The following is an 18,134-nucleotide window of genomic DNA, read 5'->3' on the forward strand; positions in this document are numbered from 1 at the left end:
AACTTAAGTGTTATTTACATATTAGTGACTTCATATCATTGCACTGTCTTCTTACATTTTGTACTTTCACGTCTGTAAAGCACTCCGTCCATCAGTGTATGGTGTTAATATTTTTAAACATTACAAAATAAACAAAATATGATTGTGTGCCGATATAAGCTTTTCATGACCCATTTTGTAATTTTTCCATTACTTTATCAACTTGTCTTTTCCACCCTCTTGTTGAGAACAGATGAGAAATGTCAAGACATTAAATGTAGAATAGTGTGCGGTACCTGCCATTTACACCAGGAATTGAACCAGGTGAAATCCGATGTGAAGTGACTGGTGCTGTGGCTTAGTTGGTTAAAGCACCTGTCTAGTAAACTAGAGATCTGGAGTTTGAACCTCAGCAGTGCCTATATGTTTTTCAATCGTATTCCTAGGATACTGAAGATAATGTATTATTTAAAAGAAAAGATAAGTTGTCTGAAAACCTACTTTTTACTTTTATAATTATCCATGGGTACAGGACAGTCATCTTCAAGGATAAATGCATTTTCTTTCTTGGTGTTAAATTGAGAATGCATCGCTCCAGTAACCCCGATTATTGTTGATTTTCAAAACCAATGAGTTTGGCTTTGTGCAGTAAAAAAAAAAATCACAAGCTTCACTAGCATCGAAGTAGAGCATGGGCAGCAGTGATGTAAGCTTCAAAAACAGAGGCAGCAGCAGGGTAACCTTCAGTTACTGACACTGTTACAGAACAAGCAGAAGAGGTTCAAGTTACCCTATCTCAAGAAGAGGTACAGCACAGGCAGCAGCAGTGTGAGCTCAGCTATAGTACACAGATGGTTAAAGTACTGACAGCGACACTGCAAGCTTCACTTACATGAGTAGGCCAAAATTAATATTGGAGAGAACAGAGAGGGTGTAAGAAATGCCCCCTTGGCATGGTTACCCCCTAACTTTTTGCCTTTGCTGATGCTAAGTTATGATTTGAAAGTGTGCTGGGACCATGCTAACCAGGCCCCAGCACCAGTGTTCTTTCCCTAAACTGTACCTTTGTCTCCACAATTGGCACAACCCTGGCACTCAGGTAAGCCCCTTGTAACTGGTACCCCTGGTACCAAGGGGCCTGATGCCAGGGAAGCTCTCTAAGGGCTGCAGCATGTCTTATGCCACCCTAGGGACCCCTCACTCAGCACATGCACACTGCCTCACAGCTTGTGTGTGCTGGTGGGGAGAAAATGACTAAGTCGACATGGCACTCCCCTCAGAGTGCCATGCCAACCTCACACTGCCTGTGGCATAGGTAAGTTACCCCTCTAGCAGGCCTTGCAGCCCTAAGGCAGGGTGCACTATACCACAGGTGAGGGCATATGTGCATGAGCACTATGCCTCTACAGTGCCTAAGCAAAATCTTAGACATTGTAAGTGCAGGGTAGCCATAAGAGTATATCGTCTGGGAGTTTGTCAAACACAAACTCCACAGTTCCATAATGGCTAAACTGAAAACTGGGAAGTTTGGTATCAAACTTCTCAGCACAATAAATGCACACTGATGCCAGTGTGCAATTTATTGTAAAATACACCTGAAAACCTACCCGACTTCTAGTGTAGGCTGACTAGTTCCTGCCAGCCTGCCACACACCAGACATGTTGCTGGCCACATGGGGAGAGTGCCTTTGTCACTCTGTGGCCAGGAACAAAGCCTGGACTGGGTGGAGGTGCTTCTCACCTCCCCCTGCAGGAACTGTAACACCTGGCAGTGAGCCTTAAAGGCTCACCCCTTTTGTTACAGCGCCCCAGGGCATCCCAGCTAGTGGAGATGCCCGCCCCTCCGGCCACTGCCCCCACTTTTGGCGGAAAGGCTGGAGGAGATAACGAGAAAAACAAGGAGGAGTCACCCACCAGTCAGGACAGCCCCTAAGGTGTCCTGAGCTGAGGTGACCCCTGCCTTGAGAAATCCTCCATCTTGAGTTTGGAGGATTCCCCCAATAGGATTAGGGATGTGCCCCCCCTCCCCACAGGGAGCAGGCACAAAGAGGGTGTAGCCACCCTCAAGGACACTAGCCATTGGCTACTGCCCTCCCAGACCTAAATACACCCCTAAATTCAGTATTTAGGGGCTCCCCAGATCCCAGGAAATCAGATTCCTGCAACCTAAAGAAAGAAGGACTGCTGACCTACAAACCTGCAGAGAAGGAGGAAGACGACAACTGATTTGGCCCCAGCCCTACCGGCCTGTCTCCAACTTCGAAAACCTGCTCCAGCGACGCATCCAACAGGGACCAGCGACCTCTGAAGCCTCAGAGGACTGCCCTGGACTAAAGGACCAAGAAACTCCAGTGAACAGCGGCCCTGTTCAAAACCTGCAACTTCTTTGCAACAAAGAAGCAACTTTCAAAGACTGCACGTTTCCGCCGGAAGCGTGAGACTTCACGCTCTACACCCGACGCCCCTGGCTCGAGATCCAGAGAACAAACACCTCAGAGTGGACTCCCCAGTGACTGCGAGCCCGTGAGTAACCAGAGACGACCCCTCTCAGCCCCCACAGCGACACCTGCAGAGAGAATCCAGAGGCTCCCCCTGACCGCGACTGCTTGTAACAAGAGACCCAACGCCTGGAACCAACACTGCACCTGCAGCCCCAGGACCTGAAGGAACCGAACTTCAACGCAGGAGTGACCCCCTGGCGACCCTCTACCTTGCCCAGGTGGTGGCTGTCCCGAGAAGCCCCCCCCCTGTGCCTGCCTGCACCACTAGAGTGACCCCCGGGTCCCTCCATTATTTCCTACCTGAAACCCGACGCCTGCTTTGCACACTGCACCCGGCCACCCCTGTGCCGCTGAGGGTGTGTTTTGTGTGCCTACTTGTGTCCCCCCCCCCCCAGTGCTCTACAAAACCCCCCTGGTCTGCCCCCCCCCAAAGGACGCAGGTACTTACCTGCTGGCAGACTGGAACCGGAGCACCCCTGTTCTCCATAGGTGCCTATGTGTTTTGGGCACCTCTTCGACCTCTGTACCTGACCGGCCCTGAGCTGCTGGTGTGGTAACTTTGGGGTTGCCTTGAACCCCCACAACGGTGGGCTGCCTATGCCCCAGAACGGAGACTTGTAAGTGTTTTACTTAACTCCTAATCTAACCTTTACTTACCCCCCCCAGGAACTGTTGATTTTTGCAGTGTCCACTTTGAAAATAGCTTATTGCCATTTTTACAAAGACTGTACATGATTTTGTTGTCATTCAAAGTTCCTAAAGTATCTAAGTGAAGTACCTTACATTTAAAGTATTAACTGTAAATCTTGAACCTGTGGTTCTAAATATAATCTAAGGAAATATATTTTTCAATATAAAAACCTATTGGCCTGGAGTAAGTCTTTGAGTGTGTGTTCCTCATGTATTGCCTGTGAGTGTACAACAAATGCTTAACACTACCCTCTGATAAGCCTACTGCTCGACCACACTACCACAAAATAGAGCATTAGAATTATCTACTTTTGCCACTATTTTACCTCTAAGGGGAACCCTTGGACTCTGTGCACACTATTTCTTACTTTAAAATAGTATATACAGAGCCAACTTTTTTAAAAGTTTTGATTAAGTTCTAGAGATAGTTTTAGATTCTTAAAAGGTATCCCAACTTTTAGAGAAATAATGTCTAGCACAGAAAGATGGTGGTGGAACTCAACCTCACCCCTTACCTGCATCCAAGTATGTCAGAGTTAAGGACTCTCTGTAAAATAATAAATATCAAAACTGGATAAAACCCTACCAAAGTACAGCTCCAGGAGCTTTTGGCAGAGTTTGCTAGAGACCACCCCTCTGAAGACAACCTTACAGAGGGGGAAACTAGTGACCTGGAGGATAATTCCCTCCCTCCTGTCCTAGTTAGGGAGACCAGGGTCCCTCAAACCCTGACTCCACAAGTGATAGTCAGAGATGCTGCTTCTCCCACAGGGGAGTCCAGCAACTCTGGAAGCATTGAGGGCAGCCTCAATGAAGATGACCTCCTGTTAGCCAGGATTGCCAGAAGATTGGCTTTGGAGAGACAGCTCCCAGCCATAGAGAAGGAAAGACAAGAGATGGGTTTAGTCCCATCAATGGTGGCAGCAACTTAAATAGGGTCAGAGAGAATACTGACATGCTAAAAATCCCCAAAGGGATTGTAACAAAATATGAAGATGGTGATGACATCACCAAATGGTTCACAGCTTTTGAGAGGGCTTGTGCAACCAGAAAAGTAAACAGATCTCACTGGGGTGCCCTCCTTTGGGAAATGTTCACTGGAAAGTGTAGGGATAGACTCCTCACACTCTCTGGAAAAGATGCAGAATCCTATGACCTTATGAAGGCTACCCTGATTGAGGGCTTTGGATTCTCCACTGAGGAGTACAGGATTAGGTTCAGGGGGTCTCAAAAATCCTCGAGCTTAACAGTACTCTATGATAAGCCTACTGCTCGACCACACTACCACAAAATAGAGCATTAGAATTATCTACTTTGCCACTATCTTACCTCTAAGGGGAACCCTTGGACTCTGTGCACACTATGTCTTACTTTGAAATAGCATATACAGAGCCAACTTCCTACAGAGGGCTAATAAAACCGAGAGGAAACACGTAAAGCCTTATGTGGAGTACTGGGTACATTTAAAGGGGTCCTTTGGAATAATGTGTCTAGACCTTGCTGCGTCCTCTGGCTAGTTGCTAACCATTTTAGAGACCAATCTAGCCTATTGTGAAAAACACCTGAAGCTATGTCTGAAGTTTTGCGTCTTTCTCTGTAGATCCCCACTAAAGTTATTGTGCCAAGTACACAAAGTTCCACCTGGAGTTCACAATTGTCACTGCAAGAATTGTTGCTACTTTAAAGACCCCTGCACATTATGCATTGCCTGCTGATCTGGGGGCAGCCACTAGAGTACTGTGTCTGGTTCAAGAGGGCACACCTTAAGTATTGTCAGTTCTCAACGTTATTTCTCACATTTTGTCTCCAGTTCTAGTGGCAACATCTCAAGATTTTTTTCTCTTGTTCCGAGGCCACCACAGTCAGAATATGTCCAGTGCTGCAGATGTCATCTTGTTCCCAAAGCCATGTCTGCCGTATAGTGGCTAGATGTAGATGTCTCAGCTGATATATTTTACTACTTTAGGATCCTATATTTACACTGTTGTGTTTAGTTCTAGCCAATGCATTTGTAGTGTTGTTTTCAGTTTTGGAGTCAAAATTGGAGACTGTCTTCATTTCTGGATGCTGCATCTTGGGGTGTTGTGTTCAGTTCTGAGGGTGTTGTCTGATGCTGAGTGTGCTTGGAAAATCCCTTAGTGTGTTGTGTCAAGCTAAAATGGCTTCCCTCCTTAGCACTGTCTCAAGTGGAGAAGGCCAAATCTGTGATAGTGGGTTAAATTACAGAGGACTCCTCATTAAGTTTTGTATCTGTTTGTGGAGATCTCTTATGAAATATGGTATCTGCCTTGGGAGCTTCATCTGGAGTATTGGATAAAATGCCCCTTACCCCATCTGAAAAATTGTACCTGTTTTTTTATATCTGACCTAGACTTTTGCTACAACTCTGAATGGTTGAGTACCAAATATTTGCTATTTAGCAAGTTCTCTAAGCCAGGGCTGGACTGGGAATGAAAAGCAGTCCTAGGAAAACTTTCATACCAGCCCTGCTGCCATCCTCCTCTCTCATCTTTCTCTTTCCTCCTCTCTTCCTTCACTTTCGTCACTCATTTCCCCAGTGTCTCACGAAGAATCAGTTTCACCTGTTGAATTATTTGAAGAACCAAGAGAAAGGGATTCGGTGCCAGCAATGGTCCCCTTGTTGCAGAACTGGCCTCTGACAGCTTCAGCACCGTATACACCTTAAGAAAGGTGACTCACCCCCTTCACTATAATTAGCATTAGGTATTGTCCATACAAGTGGTGTCAGTGTGGGGCGTTGGTGCTGCCTGCTGAGAAAAATGTTGAGGTGCTTTGCTTACTTTTTCACAAATATAAGCACTGTCGTGCTATATTTTGGAGTCTGCTGATTTCAATATCAATATTGTATGGTACCTAGGATAACACAGAAATTCTTTATTACCTGTACCTCCACAGTCTTGAAATTTATGTGATGCCCAAGACCATGTAAATAAACTCTCCCACGATAGAGGTTGCAAACCTGTTACCTAAATTTGAGCATTTAAGGGGCAACACAAACCATTTACTAAAATAGCGGAATGCGAATGTCGAATCCCCCCCTAGGCAAGTGTAGTGTGTAGAGGGGCGCTGGGAGTGTAGGAAAACACCAAAGGTAAGTAAAGTACCCCATCCCAGAGCCCAGGAAAGCAGGAGTAAAGTACAGTAAGTTTCCTCAGGACACACTACAAGTCGTGATAAAGGATTTTGCAAGAAACCAAGCAAGACTGCAAGCAACAAGGGAGAGGTTGTAACGCCCCAGTCCTCAGGAAATGCTTTCTTCTGCCTTCCTGGGATGGAGCTGCTCAATCCCCAGGAGGGCAGAAACCTGTCTGTGAGGTGGCAGCAGCTGGGGCTGCAGTCGAAACCTCTGAGAGCTGGCGTGGTAGTACTGGGGGAGCCCCCAGGGTGCATGGGATTGTCCCCCAATACCAGATTTGGATTGGGGGGACAATCCGTGATCTTAGACACCTCACATGGCTATATTCGGAGTTACCATTGTGAAGCTCCATATATATATTGACATATGTGTAGTGCACGCTTATAATGGTGTCCCCGCACTCACGAAGTCTGGGGAATTGCCCTGGACAACGTGGGGGCACCTTTGCTAGTGCAAGGGTGCCCTCACACCCAATAATTTTGTACCCAGCCTTCAGTAAATGAAGGTTAGACATATAGGTGGCTAATGAGTTACTTTTGTGCAGTGAAATTGCTGTGAAATAGTGTGGGCACTATTTCACTCAGCCTGCAGTGGCAGTCCTGGTGAAAGGTGTGTATGAGCTCCTTATGGGTGGCAAAAGAAATACTGCAGCTCATAAGGATCTCCTGGAACCCCAATGCCCTGGGTACCTAGGTACCATATACTAAGGACTTATAAGGGGGGGGACCAGTGTGCCAATAAGAATTGGAATATGGAGTCACTAATGTATAGTGACAAATTTGGTAAGTAGAGAGAGCATAAGCACTGGAGTTCTGGTTAGCAGAACTTCAGTGACACAGTCAAGCATACTGACAACACACATAGGCCACAAACTATGAGCACTGGGGTCCTGGCTAGCGGGATCCCAGTGAGACAGGCAAAACACACTGACAAATAGGGTTTTAACTATGAGCACTGGGGTCCTGGCTAGCTGCATCTCAGTGAGACAGTAAAAACACACTGAGAAACACTCACAAACAGGCTAAAAATGGGGGTAACCATGCTAGAAAGGGGCTACTTTCTCACGGGGGAGGTATCTTTTGTCAAAGGCTGCAGTGGAACATTTTTCATCTTCCAATAAATGCTTCCCAACTGCGACATGATTGGGTGTGTACGGTGCCCCCTGTCTTGTGCTTTTCTTGTCTTATTATTAAATATTGCTTTTTGTGAAGCAGAAACAAATGTGGGCTGTGGGTTTCTGCTACCTCACGGTAAGTTTGGTGTTGAGAATTGGGCTCCAATAGATTACTTGATTGATCAAAATGAATCAAGTACATTTGTAGTATCTTTTTAGAGTGGCAAATTATGCACTAAACTTAGTCTGGGCAACTTTGGCATTGGGTATTAAAAAATCTTCAGCCCTGACAAGTGTCAATCATCTGGGGTTAGACGAAAGCATTCCATGAATGTCCTTGCATTGGCATGAGGGCCCAGAATGCTCATGCAAATCAGCTGCTTCAGTTGACCAGGTGTTTCGATCTCTCTGGTGCCAGCCTCTTGCTGTTTTCCTTTGTTCCTGTGTCTGTACCAAAGACAGTCAGAGACAGCCAACAGAGGTGTTCAGAGGCATGTGTACGATTTGCCCCGCCCCCGAGTATGCCTATGATGCTAGTTGGATGTCAGTTTACCTCTCTCCGCCTGAAAAGCACTTTGATTGGTGCCGTCTGACATTGTCGCATAGGCTCTCATTATTCTAATGAGACTACTGGATTTGAGCGGCAGAATCGCCTGCGGTGTGGGAGACTGAGTCTTAACCCACTACAGGTGATGCCTGTCGCCCCAATCCGGGTTTTGCTCCGGCTAACTAGCAGTGCTTCATCTCTACCCAAGAGCAGGGATGATTGGGCAGCCGAGCGCATGACACAATTGATTCCTCAGTAAAATCTTGGTCGCTCCGATCTCATCCGTTTCTCTCAGTTACATTAGTCTCACATATACAATGACAAGCAGAGGCAGTATATGTTTCAATAAGGTTTTAATGAAGTGCCTGCATCTTAGACAATAAAGCATGTACTGCAATAACCAGGATGATAAAGCTTGACAGGTTTAAAATTGTGACAAGGAGATTAAAGCATAGAAATAATGCTACCATATTGTCACTAGAGTCAAATAGACTAATTCTTACCTAGGCTATATTAGAGCACAGCATGTTAAGCTCTAGTTCTGCCCTTCAGGTCCCCCTGGTAAGATATCATCCCCCATACCTGAGCAAAGGCATGAAGTCTGCATAAGCAGCTGTAGCGAAGTGTTCAGCAGTTTGCATACAGTCGTTGTCACCTGGCTAGAATCTCCCTCTAACATGTATGGGACAGGGAAGTGTTTTTATAATAAAACAGCTGACGTTCTGAGAAAATGTCTCTACGTAAGGATGTGTGTTTTTCTATAAATACCAGAGACAAAACGTTTACCACGTTCACCTGCAACCCATCTCACTGCAGCCTTGAAAGAAGCACAGAGTGAACAAGAATGTCTTGTTTGAGAAAGTAGTGCTGGCCTAGGCAAAGAACAGCTAGTTAGAGAGAAATAAAACAAGACTGCAAACGTGGTTATTGCTAAAATAATAAACAAAGCTGAATAACATATATCTAGGTTAAAGTGCACAGCTGCAGGCCCAGTGTGCTAAAATAACGTGCATGGAGCTATAACTACAGTGGCTACACAACAACATAGATATTGTAGCTTCCTTTACACTTGCTGAGGTCTGTGGCACTGCAATCGCGCCCCTTTGGGGCTTGCTTAAGATAGCTGGTTCTGCGCCCCTTGCGTTGTTTCTCGACAAACTAGCACCTCCACATGGACACAGTCAAAATGTGACAGTCCACAGGCTCCATGCAGGTGCTCACAGGGAGAGATAGTGATCTGCAATTGAGCTCTGCATCTGTGATATTTCCTATCTTATCGACCTCTGTAGAACATTTGGCCTTCTCTGCTGAGACCTCTGGTAAGGCTCAATGCAGGAACAAGCTCACTAGGGACGGAAAGCAGCCGGATGGTGCTGCTGTGTCTCTTGTTGCCCGAAACACAGAGCACTTACATGGCAACCTTTAGCTGCTCTATTAAATGCTAGAGTTTTCAAAAAGGCATAACGTGGTAATATTTAGTAAATCGAATACACGGTTACGTGTTCGAGATCTTGCAAGTTGTATTTGCTCACACTTTCCATATTTTGGTTTTGTAAACTTATTTAAAGTTTAGCTCACAAAATTCACTCTGGTCAGTACCACTTAAACTAACAAATATAATTTCATTTTCATGCAAAAATACTTGATTATGACAAGTTTTAGAGAGGCTGACTGCATGAGTCAAAGTAATTTCTCCTAGGAAATTAACAATCATAACATAGCAATAACATTTGAATACAATATACTTGTACAGTTTTTAAAACCTATCAAATTTCACACTTGAACCTGCAAGGAATGAAACGAGCCCCAGATAAAAACTGCTGTAGAACTTTTTGTCTCTCCACATTCTAAGACAACACTGATTCTGATCCTTCATCAAATAAAATGGTTGTTCAGTACACTAGTTAAGATGACCTAACACAAAGCAAATGTGTTACCCATGTTTTTTCACTGAAATAATTTTCTCTTTTTAGGAATTTTGATGTTGGAAACAGAAATGAGAAACCAGGGAGGAGGAGCAATGTCCTGTTTTACATTTGAAAACAGTCACCAACAACTTGAAGGCCATTTCACATCCGACTGACGTCATTCAATTTTACCATAGTCTAACTGTGTTACTCGTCAGAAAAATATCATCTTTTGGCCCACCAGCCTCAAGTTACATAGCTGCATGCAACAGAACTTTGACATCTCTGCTTAAAATGGAACAGCTGATGGTAGGCAGGGATGCTATCGTGGACCGTGCCTGGGAAACAACAAAGATTCTGGGCAATAGGGGTGTTGAGCAGCTAAAGAAGGATGTCCAGCAAGATGGAGTCGCTATCGCTGAACTGGAATTGCAGTTGCGGGAGACACAAAGGCACCAACACCATCTGCAGCTTTGTCAGGCAAAAGAAAAAGAGAACGACCAATACAACTGGCATCAGAGCCACAAACAGCCAATCTCTCAGGAGCTACAGAGGGAGATGGGCAATCACATTCAGTTGGCCCAGGAGAAAGGGCAGCAAATGGAAGATAAGGATAGGCGTCTGCCTCACAAATCTCATATATGTTTGGAGCATGAAAAAAGCAATGAACTTGACCTGACTCTGTGCAAGAAGAAAGAAAGACGGGGGAAAGGCAAAAAAGTAAAACCTCCGCCGAACACATCACAGCTGACCCAAGAACTACCAAAGGGGGTTGGGCCCGCCCTGCAACTGAGTCAGGAGACTGAAAAACGGGGGAAAGGAAGCCGTCAGTTTCACGAATTCCCAATATGTCAGGCCTTTAAAAGTGACAGGGTATTTGAAATGCAACTGCTCCGAGAGAAAGAAAAACGGGCTAAAGATGAAAAGGCCAGGCAAGGGAATCATGTGCTAGAGCTGCAACCAGAACATGCCAGTGACAGAAGGCGAGAACTACATCCCCGCCCAGAAAAGGGTGAAACGGATATAGCTTGTCAGCATAAACCCGAGAATGGGCTTCAACTAAAGCCATGCCGGAAAAAGGGGGAACCAGTAACACATCAAATGGACCACCGTCAGCGGCACAAACGATCACCACCTCAGAACCCTGAAAATGAGAACAGACGTTCATTGCAGCTGGGCCAAGAAAAAGGCATAACTGACCTGGTTCAGCCGCACAAACCGGAGAAGTGCAGAGAGAGCGGAAGTCAGCAACAACTAAATACCCCAATAAGTGGAAAAAAACTGCTGAATGAGGAAGAAGTATTTCGTATCACTGAGCAAATTAGGGTGAGTGCTGATATTGAGTTCAAAGCATGCTACATTTGTCTGCTTATGGCCTGATAAGAAATGAAGTAAGATGTTTTGTACTGTCAATCGTGAACCTCCTGTTTGGGGGTCACTGCTCATATTTTTTATGGATTTTGTTTTTAGTTTCGGAGAGAAGTGTAAGGCCGAATGAGTAAATGTGGGTCTGAGAATGTCATTACTTTGCTGTACTATCGACTAGAAATCTAATGCCAGGTGGCAGTAATTGAAATATAATCCCACAAAACTCTTACCTACCTCAGTGGTCAAGAAGTCAAACCGTAAACCATTGCTCGTATGTCCTGATGGTTAAGTGGACAACTTTGCCATTGACAGAATGTTGACCGTCGTAAATAACGTCCTCATGTATGGCATTTCGACATAGCCATCAAGTGACCTAGGTTGTTAATACCGAGGACAGGAACTTTCAAGACCAGCACAGCCTTTGTTTGATATGACGGACTTTTAGCAACAAGTAAGGATGGGAACACATTTTCATCTATATAATTAATACCATGAAGGTTTTCTTTTTTTCAACTACTTAGGCGGTTCATGTTTCTAGAAAATACGTGAGTGCTAGAATGTTGCAAGCTCATTTAAGATCAACTGTAGTACATTTTGTACTGTTGGTGTAAAATTGAATGCATTTGAACTAGTCTCATTAGCCTAATCTGCCCACCACTAAATAGCACGAGGCTTTAGCTTGGCCACAAGTGATTGTTTTACATAAAATGCAAAACTTAAAGAATACATTTTTCCTGCGGAAAAGAGAGATTGGTTCTTATTAAATTAAGGTCACACTGGGATGTAGTATTGCCACTGATGTAACAGTCTTGATTTTCCTTGTTGAAGAATTATAGTAAAGGCACATCAGTCCCCGTAATTCTCCAATAAGACGTAATCCTTTATCCTCGTGTACACTTGTTTCCATAAATAATGGGCCGCAAACCTATTCTGTAATTAGAGCTACTTGTGTTCGATGAAAAACATCCTGACCTACTAATATAAGTGCTGTAACAGTGACTATATCAGACAAGATTACATTGATGGACACCACATACAAGTTGATTAGTAGTCACTGATCAAGTCGATTAGCACTAAATGATCGCATAAGGGCTTCATGCAGAAACGCCTGCAGTAATGTTAATAAAAAAGAATGGTTTTGTCAATTTGGAATGTCTCTTGATGGTTAATACATTATAGCCAAAGCTGCAGAGCTCCTGTCACCGAGGAAATGATATGAGTAATAAGCAGGGCCAATGGAAATATGCAACAGGAGAGAGCTAAATTATGCGACAGGGTTAAGAAAATCATGCGGCAAGAAAACCCAAACTATGATGCATAATGCAGCACATTTTGTAATAGTATTCCTTGATTAATTCATCATTTTTTAAACTTGGTAATGCTGACCCAGGTTTGCTTGCACCTCAGTAGTACCATTTCAGTACCCAAATATAACAATAAGTCACCAAAAAGGTGACAAGTTTGGCATTGCTAAGGGCCTTTTGCATGCAAGTCAACACATGTCGCTGCATTTTTAGTAGCTTTTGAACTGTGTGAGGTTGAAACAAAATATTTAAAAATAAAATCTGCAGATTATGCGGCAGATGGATTATGTGGCAAATGCGGCAGATCTATAATTATGCGAAAATCACCGCAGCCGCACAATTGCATAATTCCAGTAGCACTGGTAATAAGTATTCCCAGCGCCTAATGATTTATCAGTCAAATATCCACTTTAAACATATTTTGAAATTTCAACCGTTTTTCTTCAGATATCTACTTATGAGTTCTGTAACTGGTCACATTTCCATCTTGTATATACATTCTTAATTTTGGTACACCTATATTAATTCAACAATCATACACTTCTAATTTAGTAGAATGGGGTGCATTTACAGGTACCTGAGAGCTACTAGTAACACACACGCTACTTGTTGAAGCCTGCTCCTCTGCCTCCATTGATCCCCTATTTAGGAACACAAACACTTTTTCTCCTAACTGGATAATGTTTGTGGGTTCTCCCATCTTCACTTCCTCCATGCCTGTAAACATTTCCTCCACTCCTTGCTCAGATGATACCATCTACCATTATGCTCTTTAGTGTGGGCTATCCCATGTTCTAACGCTCCAGAACCATCACACATGAGGCTACTGCTGGTCATCTGGGCTACAGGGTGACTGTCGCCAATTCTGTCCTCGTTCCCATGCACACTAACAAAGCTTCCTTCTGTGTTTTTTAGTTCCCTGTTCTAAAAGATTTGTACATGTTAATTGCAAAGAGCACCTTCCCTTCCTTGAAAATGGAAGAGGGAAAATTAGCAATGTCTAAAGGGAGATGCTTTAATGGATCAGTTTGGTGAAACATGAAAGAACCACAGCTAATCATTACTCATGGAAGCTCTGAAACACCCAGGTCCTAGACCAGGTTTGCAGTTGGTGCCCAAGTATTCCCGTAATTTTCCGAATCCCTGACTGAAGGCATTGCTGAAATAGGAGCTACACATCCTCATTTTGTCATTTGGTCCTTTTAAAAAATGACTAAATATGAAGCGAACCAAAGTGAAAAACACTTTTTTTTTTTTTAAACTTTTTTTTTATTACCACCACAAGCGGTAGAGATGCCAGGTCTGAGTTGGAGAAACTGAGTAGTCTAGAGGTCTTTGCCACACTTTTTAATCCTTGTGATGCCTGAAAAAGATGCTCTCTTTTCCCCATCAATCCTACAGGAAGAGACCTATTGCTGCCTCTACTGGTCTTGCTATCAGGATCCTGTCACAAGCAGCACTAACCGACGACCTTCTCTGACGCGTCCTGCAATATGAACGCTAGTTTAGACAAGTGCAAGCTCATGTATTTAGTCATAATATTTGAACTCAAACCTAAACAAGATTCCATTCTGGGATATATATTCCATCTATCTTTACATCCTAGTACTATTGTGCCCTTTTCCCTGAAGATGAACATTTTAAGTACAAGTCTTTCGAGAATCTGGTTGTACATTGAGCTCGATTTTTGCACTTCTGACATACTCTTATTTTTTTTCTTTCCATTCTTTCTTGCCAAGATTGATACAAAATTCGCTCCACATTCCATTCTGGAGTTTAGTTTGGTTCATTTATTGCTTCCAGATATCTGTAGGTACCCTTCCAGATGAAAGGTGTAGGAGATACTTAACTTCTCTCACCTAACTCACACTATTCCTTAATCAGCCCGTCTTGAGTTTGGCCCTTTGAAAGTGTTTTATTCCTACAGTATTCATGTCATAAACTACCTGGAGCCAGAGAGTCTGCTTTGGGTTCCCGTTTCCTTCACTGTGAACCTCTCCATAGGGCCTGATGAATCCTGAAAACTGTTATTGCTTTTTCCATGAGCTGCCTTGTTTGCTTTGATTGCCTTGTGCTGCATTCTGCTTTATCAGTAATTTCTCCTTTACCTCACAGGTTCATTTTATTTACAAAGTTTTCTCTCAGTCTTATTCCATACGCCTGTCCGGTCCTTGCTGAGCTGTTGTAGTTTTTTAGGGTCGAGCCTGTGAGAGCATGCGCTAGCGCAAGAGTCTTGCTTGCCAGACTGTTGTTAAATAGAAAGGTCTTGGAGCCTGCTGTTGTTTACCATTTGTTGGCTTGCGTGGCACTCTTCTTTAAAGCCTTGTAATTCATTACTGCAGGCCTTGCATAATTTTTGTTCTTGTCTGTGGAGCAGGGATCCAATCGCTGATTGATTCATCATAATCAGTGCCCGTCCTCTGCCTCTGATGTGATTCAAGTACTATTTTGTTATTTTTAACTTCTAGGGCCCTACAAACAGAAGGCTTGTGACTGGCAAAAACATGCCCACAAGGACAAAAAAAAGTTGTATTTTTTATAGTTAACTATTCTCTTTTATTTTGCCAAATCTTCTCTCACATTGCCTTCATGTTTTTTTTTTTTTTTTGCTCGTGAGCGCTGCTCTCAAAAGTTAATGATTAACTTGTTCTAAATGTTGCAGAGCAACATTGTTTCTTCATATGTAATTTCTGAAATTATGTTTTAACACATAATCATGCAGTACCCTCCAATCCGTCCGCGGCAGCTCCTCCGTTAGGGCAGAGGATTGTTGCCCGCCAGCAGCAACAGCTGCAAAACCTTTCACAACGAAAGGATAAACTGTGTTTATTATCCTTTCGTTGGGAAAGGGGCAGGGCATTGGGGGTGATGAGCAGTGAGGGGAGTGCACTATGCACTACCCTCAGAGCGCATGTCTGTTTGGACGGCCGACTTGCGCAGTGTGCTCTCTCCAGTCCGGCGCTGTGTTGCCTGGCTGAAGAGAGTGGGCACAGGCTCCCAGTCTGCCTGGATTTGTTGTGAGAAGCACATCATCTTTTGTTTGTGGATTCTGCTCTTGCTTTGGATAGAACATCGCTACAGTCCTGAGGAATGTCTAGGTCTTTGAACTCATTGAATTCAGGAGCCATGCACACAAGTGGAGAGAGGCTAGCTCCGAATGTAAGATCTGGCCCTGGTTCATGGTCAACAGTGTTTGCGTTGCCAGGAGGAGAATGGAATTGCATTCCGACAATAGGAGGAGCTCCATAAACCAATGTTGCCTGAGCCACCTGGGAGCAATCGGGAATAGGTGACAGTGTTCCCTTCTCATTTTCCTGAGAACCTTCGGTATGAGAGGGAAAGGGGCTGGAGCGTATGCATAAATCCCTGACCATTGTGCTCAAAAGGGCATTCCCCCCGCAACTCAGGGAGTGGTTACAGACTGGAATAGAACTGGCGTTTGGTGTTCTGTATGTCGTAAAGAGATCCAGTATTGGCATGCCTCATCGTGAAAATATCTTGTCCAGCTTTGTTTGATCCAGCTCCCACTCTTGGCAACTATCTTTTTGTCCTGCTGAGTGTGTCTGCTAAGGTGTTGCTTACTCTGGACACATGTTCGGCTCTCAGAGATATTTTGTGAGTTGTGAGCCAATTCCACAGATCCTGGGCTTTTTGGGAGAGTGTTGATGATCGTGTACCCCCTTGCTTGTTGATGTAGTGCATGATGGTAGTTTTGGCTGTACAGACCAGCACTGAAGAACCTGCTATCCTCTTAAGAAAGGCCTGCAGAGTTTAGAAGATGGCATTCAGTTCTAGCCTGTTGATATGCATGGTCTTTTGTTGTGTCAGCCACCTCCCTTGAATCTGTAGGGCCTGCAGGTGGCCACCCCAGCCTTGCAGAGAGGCATCTGTCGTTATGACAAACTTGCAGATCTGAGGTAAAAACATGAGGCCTTTTTAGAGAAGAGAGGCTTGGGACCACCATGCTATTGCTTCCCTCATTCGTGGAGTGGTAGTTATGATGTCATCAAACAATCCTTCTGTCTAAATCCACTGTTTGTGTAACTCTTCTTGCAAAGATCTAATTTTCAGTCATGCAAGAGGTACTAGACTGATTGTGGTGGACATCATGCCCAGCAACAACTTGTACAGGCGTACTAAAGCGGACCTTCTTTTTGATAGTTTGACTGCAAGATTTATTAGCTTTTGCTGTCCGTCCTGAGATAATATGCCTTATTCTTTATTGTATTCAGATGAGATCCTAGGTACATTGTTTTGGAATAGTTGTTAATTTCCAAAAATTGATCTTGGCTTCTGAGAGTGGCTGCTACCGGTGCTGGGCACTTGGTGAAGATGTGAGGTGCCAATTTGAGTCCAAATGGTAGGACCTTGTTAATGGGTACCGGCTATGGTGAAGCAAATATATTTTCTGTGTTTGGGATGTACGGGGAAGTGGAAATATACATTCCGCAAGGCCAGAGTCATCATAAAGTCTCTGTTGTTTACGAGATGCAGGATGATGGAGAGGGTGACCACCCGAAATGATTGCTTACGTACAAATCTGTTCAGTTTCTTAAGTCTAGTATGGACCTCCATTTCCCTGTTTTCTTTTGTATAAGGAAGAAGATGGAGTAAAAGGCTATGCCCTTCTGTCAAAACCGGACTTTCTCTATTTCGCCCTTTGCAAGCATGTTGAGGGAGGTGCGCTCCCTTTTGGAGGTTGTTTGGCAGTCCCAGTACAAATTCCAGGGGATGGCCATAAGTGACTAGGTCTAATACCTATTTGTATGATGTTATTTCTTCCCACTGGGGTAGATGGCTGGAGATCTTTTCACCCACGGGATGGCAGGTATTGTTTGTATCCGGTACCTCGTGTAGTTCACTGTTCACTACCTGTGTCTCTACCCTGGGAGGGTTGCTTTCAGCGAGGGCCCTGCTTGGTATAGACCGCTGGAGGAGGTTGACAGGGCTGCTGTTGGTAGGCAGGTCTGTATTGGGATTGAAGGGGGTGGAAGTGTTGAGTGGTGATATACCACTCTGTATGTGGAAAATTCCCTTCCAAAAGCTCCCTGAAAGGGAAATTTCTTACATTGAAGTGTGCCGAGGGACCTAGCTGTGTCTGTTTTTATTGCTAATAGTGCCTCATACATGTGATTCTCAAACACAGTTTCCCCATCAATGGCCATATCTAATACCTTAGATTGGATTTCTGGCCTGAAAGATGTGGCTTTGAGCCATCTTTGCCATCTCAGGAATGCTGCCCCAGCCAGTTGACGGAAGCCTGTGGACGCGATATCCAAAGCGCAATCTATCACCTCAGAGAAGATGCACTCTTTTTTTTTTTCACTTCTGCTTTCTTGTACTCAGACACAAGGTTGATGAGGCTGCGATATCGGGCCACATCTGCCAATCGTAGTGACCCAGGCTCACCAGAGTTGGCCACTCTTACCACAATGGCAGACATGAGGGAAAACCTCTTCCCTGTATTATTTAAAAATCTGTCCTCTCTGTCTGATGGCCTAGAGATGGGAACAGAAGGGTTCTTGGAGCAACTTTGCACAGCTTGTGAAATCACAGAATCTGGCTTG

At 44.3% G+C, this 18,134-nt stretch overlaps 1 protein-coding gene across 3 annotated transcripts in view; it reads left to right on the plus strand.

Moving 5' to 3' along the window:
• LOC138261627 (trichohyalin-like) overlaps positions 1 to 18,134 on the plus strand; it is a 181,954-nt gene that overhangs the window by 61,212 nt on the left and 102,608 nt on the right. For all 3 annotated transcript variants that reach the window (XM_069210755.1, XM_069210756.1, XM_069210754.1), the window contains exon 2: positions 9,962 to 11,221. In XM_069210755.1, coding sequence (XP_069066856.1) covers positions 10,190 to 11,221 — 1,032 coding nt within the window. In that variant the 5' untranslated portion in view covers positions 9,962 to 10,189. The remainder of the gene's footprint in view (positions 1 to 9,961; positions 11,222 to 18,134) is intronic.

The sequence above is a fragment of the Pleurodeles waltl genome, chromosome 10 (assembly GCF_031143425.1).
Source record: "Pleurodeles waltl isolate 20211129_DDA chromosome 10, aPleWal1.hap1.20221129, whole genome shotgun sequence".
Taxonomy (NCBI): Eukaryota; Metazoa; Chordata; class Amphibia; order Caudata; family Salamandridae; genus Pleurodeles; species Pleurodeles waltl.